The 8,871-nt window shown below is 46.0% G+C and overlaps 1 protein-coding gene across 1 annotated transcript in view; it reads right to left on the bottom strand.

Annotated features, from left to right (window-relative positions):
* eno4 (enolase 4) overlaps positions 1-8,871 on the bottom strand; it is a 35,104-nt gene that overhangs the window by 17,451 nt on the left and 8,782 nt on the right. Inside the window, exon 4 of the mRNA XM_023430569.2 lies at positions 6,351-6,496. Within this exon, the coding sequence (XP_023286337.1) occupies positions 6,351-6,496 (146 nt within the window). The remainder of the gene's footprint in view (positions 1-6,350; positions 6,497-8,871) is intronic.

The raw sequence follows: 8,871 nt of genomic DNA, 5'->3' as shown, positions 1-8,871 counted from the left end.
GTCTGGTGGAGGGAGCCCCCCTGTCTGATGACGGCCCCTCTCTGGTGACGGAAGGCTCCTCCTCATTGGGAGTGATGGGTGGAAGAGCATGGAGGACTCTCCGGCGAAGGTTCCTGGGGGGAGCTGATGTCCTACTGGGCTGGTCGGGGTGACACTGGTGGAAATCAGCGATGATGCGAGGATCAAGGATGTGACGAGCTGGGATCCAGGACCTTTCTTCAGGACCATAACCATCCCAATCGACCAGATACTGGATCCCACGGCCACGGCGACGAGAGCGCACCAAACGTGGGACGGAGAAGGATGGACCACCATCGATGAACCAAGAGGGAGGTGGAGGCGGAATATTGGGCACCAACGGACTCCCTCTGACCGGCTTCACTCTGGAAACATGGAAGGTGGGATTGACGCGCATGGTGTGCGGGAGCCTCAGTCTCACCGCCGTTGGACTGATGACCCTCAGGATGGGGAATGGGCCGATGAACCTGGGAGCCAGCTTCTTGGATTCCACCCGGAGGGGTTGGTCCCAGATGGAGAGCCACACCTTCTGGCCAACCTGGTAGACCGGAGCAGGAGAGCGTTGCCGGTTGTCCGAAGCAGTGTAGCGACTCACGGAGCGCTGGAAGGGCAATGCGTGCCTGGACCCAGGTTCGGCAACAGCAGCGGACGAAGGCTTGGACCGTGGGACAGGAAACCTTCTTGTCCAAGGCTGGGAAGAGCGGTGGCCGTAGGCACCTTGGAATAGCGAGAGGCCCATGGCAGAGCTGGTGAGGGAGTTATGGGCGTACTCCACCCACAGGAGCTGCTGCGAACAGGAGGAAGGATTCCGGGAGACCATGCAGCGAAGGGCCGTCTCCATCTCCTGGTTCTTCCGCTCAGTCTGCCCATTGGACTGGGGATGGAACCCAGCGAAGAGACTGGCAGTGGCTCCCATCAAACAGCAAAACTCTCTCCAAAAAACCGAGGAGAACTGGGGCCCCCGGTCGGACACCACATTGACAGGGAGACCATGCAGGCGGAAGACGTGGAGCAGGACCAGCTGGGCAGTTTCCTTGGCCAATGGCAGTTTGGCCAGGGGCACAAAGTGGGCCATCTTGCTGAACCTGTCCACCACCGTGAGGATAACTGTGTTGCCATCTGATGGGGGCACATCAGTGACGAAGTCTGGAGAGATGTGGGACCATGGACGATGAGGCACCGGCAGGGGTTGCAGAAGACCAGATGGAGCCTGATAGGAGGGCTTGTGCTGATTGCAGACAGGGCAAGCATTCACAAATTCCCGTGTGTCCTCCAGGGTGGCCCACCAGAACTGTTGGCGGAGGACGTCCCATGTTCTCTGGATCCCAGGATCACAGGTGAGCTTGGAGGCGACCCACTGAAGCACCTCGGACCACAGGGCTGGAGAAACAAACAGGCAGTCCGGGGGGCAAGCGCTGGGTCCAGGCTGACCCTCTGTGGCGGACCTCACCCTCTCCTTGATTTCCCAGGTCGGGGTGGCAACAACGCAGGGAGCAGGGAGGATCGGGTTGGGCCCCAAAGCAGAGTCTGTTTCTCCCTGGAACTGGCGTGACAAGGCATCAGGCTTGACGTTGTGGGACCCAGGACAGTAGGAGAGGGAGAAATTGAAGCGGGTGAAGAAAAGGGACCACAGGGCCTGACGGGAGTTAAGAGTCTTGGCCGTACGGATGTACTCAAGGTTCTCATGGTCAGTCCATACCAGAAAAGGTTGCTTGGTCCCCTCAAGCCAGTGCCGCCACTCCTCTAATGCCAACTTGACAGCCAGGAGCTCCCGGTTGCGATGTCATAACTTCTCTCGGCAGGGGACAGATGCCGAGAGAAAAAGGCGCAGGGGTGAATTTTCTGGTCCGAGGTTGCACACTGGGATAGGACAGCCCCCACTCCCACGTCGGAGGCGTCCACCACCATCTTTAATGGTGGTGGACGTGAGGGGTTGCAGAGAGAACAACAGGGAACAGTTTGTCAGGAATGGACCACAGGTCTCAGGGTCCCCCGCATACCTTTCTGGGGTTCCCACCTGGGGCTCAGGGCCGTCTCTGGGCAGTGAGTCGTTGGAGCTGGGGAAGGATCCGGAACAGGTGCCCGGTTCAAGGCAGTCGTTAGCTGCTGCGGCTAAAGCTGTTAGCGCCTGCGGCTAAAGCTGTTAGCGCCTGCTCATGGACTGCTGCAGAACGTCTTTCTTCAGCTTGTGAGGTGACAATCATGGCTTCATGCTGCTGGAGGGCGCTCTCAATCCTCTCGAAGCGAGTCGGTGATGACCCACACACAGGTGGGTATGAGGAGTCGAGGATGGGGTCCGGGGCTGGAGAGCTGGGGGTCCAGTGAGTGGAGCGAGGTGACTGAGCTCACACACAAAGGGGAAAGTTCTTGGACCCGAAGGCTGGGGCTAGCGGTGCTGAGCGTTAGGGAGCAGGCTGGAGATGTTGTCGAGGGAGCTGGAGAACGCCAAACAGCCACAGGGACGGGCAGACGGGGACCAGGAATAGCACAGGCAGAACTCGTGGTCGGGGACAGAAGGCTAAGGTATTTACCAGGGCAGAGACGAGGCAGGATGGTCAGGGGTGAGCAGAGTCGAAAACAAGAAGCCAGTCCAGAGATAATCGCTGGAAAGTCAAGCATGACGCTGAGAACAATCTGGCAAGGAGCGAGTGAACCGGGGATGTATATATATTGGTCTGATTGGGGATCGAGTGCAGCTGGGGTCAACAGGTGAAGACAGTGAAGCTGATTAGGAGGTGTGGCAGAGTGGAGAGTGAGAAATCGGCATAGCAGGCTGTGACAAAGAGAAGTAAAAGACAATGGATTCCCTTTTATTATCAAATGTCAAGAACTCTCTGGAACCCCTCAAATTTTTAACACCCAGCCAGAGACACACAACCCGACCGAGCTGACGAGCCAGGAGACACAGGATTGAACCTTCAGTCACGTCCTGGGCTGAACATTAGTAATAGTTAAGTTTTGTTTCAATACAGATAGAGCTTCTATGCTCTCTCTCTCTCTCGCTTTCTCTCTCTCTCTGTCTATCTCTCTTTCTCTCTCTCTCTCTGCTTAAATGCCGCATATAACCACACTTTAACATTGGGCTCATTAACACTCCTTAAATTTGTTAAGATTTGTTTAGAGGCCACGTTGGAAGCTGAAGCTTCATAATCCTTTTTCTACTCACTCTCCCACACACACTCTCATTCCGTCTCTGTCTTACACACAGACACTCATACAAACTTTTGTATATTGTCGAACCAACTCCAACAACCTTCATTAAATTGTTATTTCATGGATGTTATAGATCTGGTTATCATTTTTAGTAGTTGTAGAAATAATTATGTGCCTGCAATGCAATAGCATTGAAGGCATATATTATTATTCTGCATACTTATTCGTCTTATTTCTCTTACGTATCAAAATTTGAGCACATCACTAGTCTCGCAGCTTTGAGAAAACCCAGACAATATATATATCAATGCATGCGGCTCAATCTGGAATGGTGTGCTATGACTTTTCTAAGCAATTTGAGTAACCATGGCAACGTAAATGGTGATGAAAGGCAAAAAAGTCCCATAGAGAATGAATGGGGAGACATCTTTAAAACAACCAACTTTGGAGCTCTATTGCTGCGTCATACTTCAACGTAGTACCATGGTTGAAACATTAAACGGGTCACAAGACTTGAGACTCTTTTGGGTTAAATTGGTATTTTGACAACTATTACGGTTTACACAAAATCGCAGTTTACGCTGTGTGTCATTTTTAGACATTTTAGCAACTGCTGGAGCAATGCTGAAGTAGCTTAAGCAATAGCTGAAGATTAAAAGCAGAACTTGTACCCTGGAGATTGAATGTATTGAGGCCTGAGTTGTTGGAAAATTTGATGCCAAAATGTTAAACTGGATGAGCTGAAGTCCATTAGCTGCAAAAGCTGAGAACTGAAACATGTTGTTTTCAACAGCTGAAAGCCAAATTATTTACTGCCAAAGGTGGAAGTAGGAATAAAATGCCTTAGAAATGTGTCTCCAGTTCGTGTGTGTATGTTTGTGTGTGTGTGTGTGCGTGCCTCCGCATGCCTCCATACATGCGTGTGTACGTGCGTGTGTGTGTGCGTGTGTGCGTGCGTGTGCCTCCGCGTGCGTGTGCCTCCGCGTGCCTCCGTATGTGCGTGTGTGTGTGCATGTGTGTGTCTATCTATCTGTCTGTCTGTGTAGCTCTCTGCTTGTCTGTATTCATGTGTGTTTCTGTGTCAGTTAAAATGACTAACTAAAATGAACTGCCGATTGCTTCCTGATTAAAAGTGGACTGAAACATATTTCCAGTGAAACCAGTTGAGATGTGTGTAAATCACTGCACAAATGTCAGTTAAGTGGTTGATAAACACCAAAGATATCAGAGGACTCTCAAATCAGGTTAATTGACCCAGATGTGTGCTCCCTCATCTTAAAGGTTGCCATGGTGACAATGCTGTCTCACTAGGTGACCACCTGTCTTCGAAAGAGGCAGCACCTGGAAAACACTGGTTAAAGGTAATCCACCAATCAGAATGAAATTCAAACTGAAGTTAACAGCCAAATGTTTCCTGAATTAAACTGTGTCTATCTATCTGTCTATCTGCCCGTCTGTCTACCTGTCTACATTTCTATGTGTCTGTTTGTGTGTGCGTGTGCACATGTGTGTATATATGTGTGTGTCTCCGGTGTGTGTGTCTCCGGTGTGTGTGTGTGTGTGTGTGTGTGTGTGTATGTAAGAGAGAGAGTCTGGCTGTTGAAGACAGCGCTCATAAAAATCTATGGGAGAAAGGGGTCAGCAAACTTCTCAACCTCCTGCCATTAAATACAAAACAGTACATAATATCAGCAAAATTATCACATGGGCAGCGCCACAAGACTCTCCTGAACACCTCTTTGTGGTTTTGGTGTTTTTAGAGCCAAAAATGTGGAAATAGGAGCGAGTTACAATATAGGGTCTGCCTGGTTTTCTCCTGAAATCAGCTCCTGAATTTGTATCGCAGTTTATAAGACAGTTGGAGGGTACTCCCATCAGTTTGAGGCTGACAGTTTAAATTCTGTTAGTCTCTCTGCTAAGGTAGTCACTTTATATGAAACAGGACAAATTTGTCTACTAATGAGGAAGAAATGATGTGTCAAGATCGAAATATGTGGCCATAAAGACGAGGTACACAGATTTTTTTCAGACAAATTTTAGAGCTTCTCCCACTTTAGCGATGATGTCATCCACTCTAGCCCTGAACGTTCCATGCAATACACACCCATTATAAACTCAGAAATCATTAAACTAAAACTGTAGTAATTCAAAAACTGTTGAAGATATAATGAATTTGAATACAAGTTTAATAGCTGAATTTCTTCAGAACATTTTAAACGTTGAATGATGTCTTTAGCTGAAAGTATGCTGAAGTAGTTAAAGTTTAAAGAGGCTGAACTTTTCAAGGATTTGAATATGGTCTCCATTCATTTGAATGGCAAAAAAATGTCATAAAAAGCTTAATATTTCAAAAAATATATATAAATATATCAAAAATATCAAATATCAAGAAATTGAATACATCCAATAATCTACAGAAAAAGCCGAACGTTTTGATAGTTGAACGGTTTCTGTAGGACAAAGTATGAAGGAGTAGTTAGAGACCGTGCTGCAGCATTCACACTAATAATAATAAAGATTTGAATAACAATATAATTACTTAAAATTACTTAAAATTCCTAAATTTGTGGTCAGTCTTTGGAGAGCAACTCAATGTCAACTTCACTGCACATGCTCAGTGTTTATAATGTTTTGCTACTTTAATGAGCTGAAAAGAACTACAGCAGCCAGTTTTATCAAAGTGAAGCAATATGTCACCCAGCACAATGGTAAATGGACTTGCACTTATATAGCGCTTCTGTAGTCTTACTGACCTATCAAAGTGCTTTAAAATACTTCTCACATTCCGCCATTCACTCACACATTCATTCATCACAATCACACACTGAGGGGCAATGTGGGGTTCAGTATCTTGCCCAAGCATACTTCAACACACAGACTGGAGGAGCCAGGAATCGAACCACCAACCTTCTAATTAGTGGACGACCCGCTCTACTTCCTGAGCCACAGCTGCCCCGTTGAGTCATTTGAGGAAGCAAGGGAATATAAACTGCAATATGATGTATTACAACAGATAGACAGACAATACACATTCTACATTTTATTATGCTGTATTAATAGTGGAAAAGTGTTGTTTTGGTTTAATAACGAGCTTCAACTGCAAGATTTTACAACTGTAGAAATTATGATATTGATACCAAATATTTGGAAGTACTATTCACAACCGGTCACCACCCTACCTTTATCAACAGTCCTTTTGTCTTTAGCCTGTGCTGACGGTGCAGAAGGAAGAACCGCCTCAGACTCGTTTGGTGAATGACTCTCCTCCCCCTCCTCCCTGTTGCGGATGTCTTTCTCCTCCAGGTACCGGGCCATGAAGAAATTACTGTGTAAAATTACAGAGGACAAAATTAGATTTTAGGTCACAAAAACAAGTACTAAAAGAAGACTATATGTCCTTGGGGCAGAATAAAATAAGCATGTACAGTAGGTACTGAATTTCAGAATATTTGTGGCACCTAATACATGTCAACTAGAACAGTGGTTCTCAAACTTTTCCACATCAAGGACCCCTGAACTGACACAAATTAGATCATGGACACGGACCCCCAATTTGATGAGATTTTTGCTTTTAGATCTTTTATTACAAAAGTGTTTGAAACATGACCATGACCAACATAGTCAAACATTCCGTCATTGTGTTACTTATGGATGGAATTATTGTGAAAATAAATTATTCCCCTTTTTGCTGGGGACCACCAGGAACTCCCCGGACTCCCCGGACCCACTAGAACACAGATGATCTGATGGTCTCAGGTCAACCTCACTTAACAATTACTGAGGAGGTACCACAAGGTTCTGGTCTATTATTGCTTACAATGTAGATTAACAATATACAGACAAATTATCAATTTTTATGCAGATGACACTTGCTTGTATGCACATGGCTCTTTACTTTCAAAAATCATTCTATTTTACATCCGTCTGCCTACATATAATGCAGACCTACCACCTACCAAAAATAAAACACAATTTTAATACTTCTTTTTATCCATTACTGTCCTATTCCTAATGTCAAAAAATATACTAATATAATATAATACTTCTACTTAAGGATGCAGGTTGTATATAACAGGGCATACACAGTATATACTAAAATTGCAGTTTCCTATTGAGATTAATAAGGTAACTCTAACTATCTACACCAGTGGTTCCCAAACTTTTCACAGCCACGTACCCCTTCAGACATCTGACCTCCAGCCATGTACCCCCTACTCCCGCACACACAAAAACCTGTCTGTAAACCCCCCCACACACACATATACATATAACACATCAAATAAAATCCCTTAAATTATTTCTATATTATTTTATCTTTCACCAAATAGATTCATTTTTACAGCATTTTCAGTGAGCAACACCAGTTCACTTTTGAAAAAATAAATGTAACAAACATTTCTAGAACAGTCAAACTGAAGTACAAACTCCCCACAGCTTTAATGAGAAGGATGTGCTTGAAAGGACGCACATAACTCTGCAATATTTGGCTGAATCTGAGAAAGTCTGAGTCTTAAATCGTTCTCCACACAAAGTCTCGCTCTGTATCTTGTTTTCATAGCTGTCAGAGCTGAGAATCCACTCTCACACAAGTACGTGGTGGCAAAGGGCATCAAGGTCTTGACAGCGCGTTTGGCCAGCGCAGGCTGTTCTGTGCGCAGTCCGATCCAGAAATCTGGCAGTGGCTTCTCATTAAATTCAATTTTCAGGGATCCATTGGTTGAAATCTCAATGAGACTCTCCTGTTCAGATACTGATAAAGAAGCAGGCACAGCTGTAAATGGATGACGTATCCAACTATCTGACCTGTCAGTTTCGGGGAAATACCTGCGCAGCTGTGCAGCCAGCTCATGTTTCACACTGTCTGTCAAACACAGTTCATTTGCGCACAAAAAATCATCCATTGACGGAAAGACCTCTGTTTTGTTGTTCTCCGTGCAGTTTAACCAGAGGTTCAACTTCTTTATCATGGCCTCAACTTTATCTTGCACGTTAAATATGGTTGCGGAAACCCCCTGTAATCCAAGATTAAGTTCGTTCAGGCGAGAAAAAATATCGGCCAGATAACCCAGGCGTGTAAGGAACTCTTCCTTGTGCAAATATTCAGACAAATGAAAGTTATGGTCACTGAAGAAAATCTTAAGTTCATCTTTGAGTTGAAAGAAACGTGTCAATACTTTGCCTCTTGATAACCAGCGTACCTCTGTGTGAAGTAGTAACGTCTCATGATCGCTGCCCATTTCACTGCATAATGCAGTAAATATGCGAGAGTTCAGGGGCCTGGCTTTCACAAAGTTCACCATTTTCACTGTTGTGTCCAAAACATTCTTCAGGCTGGCAGACATTCCCTTGGCAGCAAGAGCCTCTCGGTGGATGCTGCAGTGAACCAAAGTGGCATCAGGCGCAACCGCTTGCACGCGCGTTACTACTCCGCTGTGTCTCCCGGTCATGGCCTTTGCACCATCTGTACAGATGCCAACACATTGTGTCCACATAAGTCCGTTTGATGTCACAAAGGTGTCCAGCATTTTGAAAATGTCCTCTCCAGTTGCCCTTGTTTCCAGAGATTTACAGAAGAGCATGTCCTCCTTAATTGTCCCTTCATGAATGTACCGCACATATACCAGAATATGTGCCAGGCCCGCTACATCTGTCGACTCATCCAGCTGTAGTGCGTAAAATTCACTGGCTCGTACGCGATGT

This window comes from Seriola lalandi, unplaced genomic scaffold, assembly GCF_002814215.2.
Source record: "Seriola lalandi dorsalis isolate HSWRI2012SDOR001 ecotype SW California unplaced genomic scaffold, Sedor1 jcf7180002054907, whole genome shotgun sequence".
Lineage (NCBI taxonomy): Eukaryota > Metazoa > Chordata > Actinopteri > Carangiformes > Carangidae > Seriola > Seriola lalandi.
This window is presented reverse-complemented; position numbering and strand designations above follow the sequence as displayed.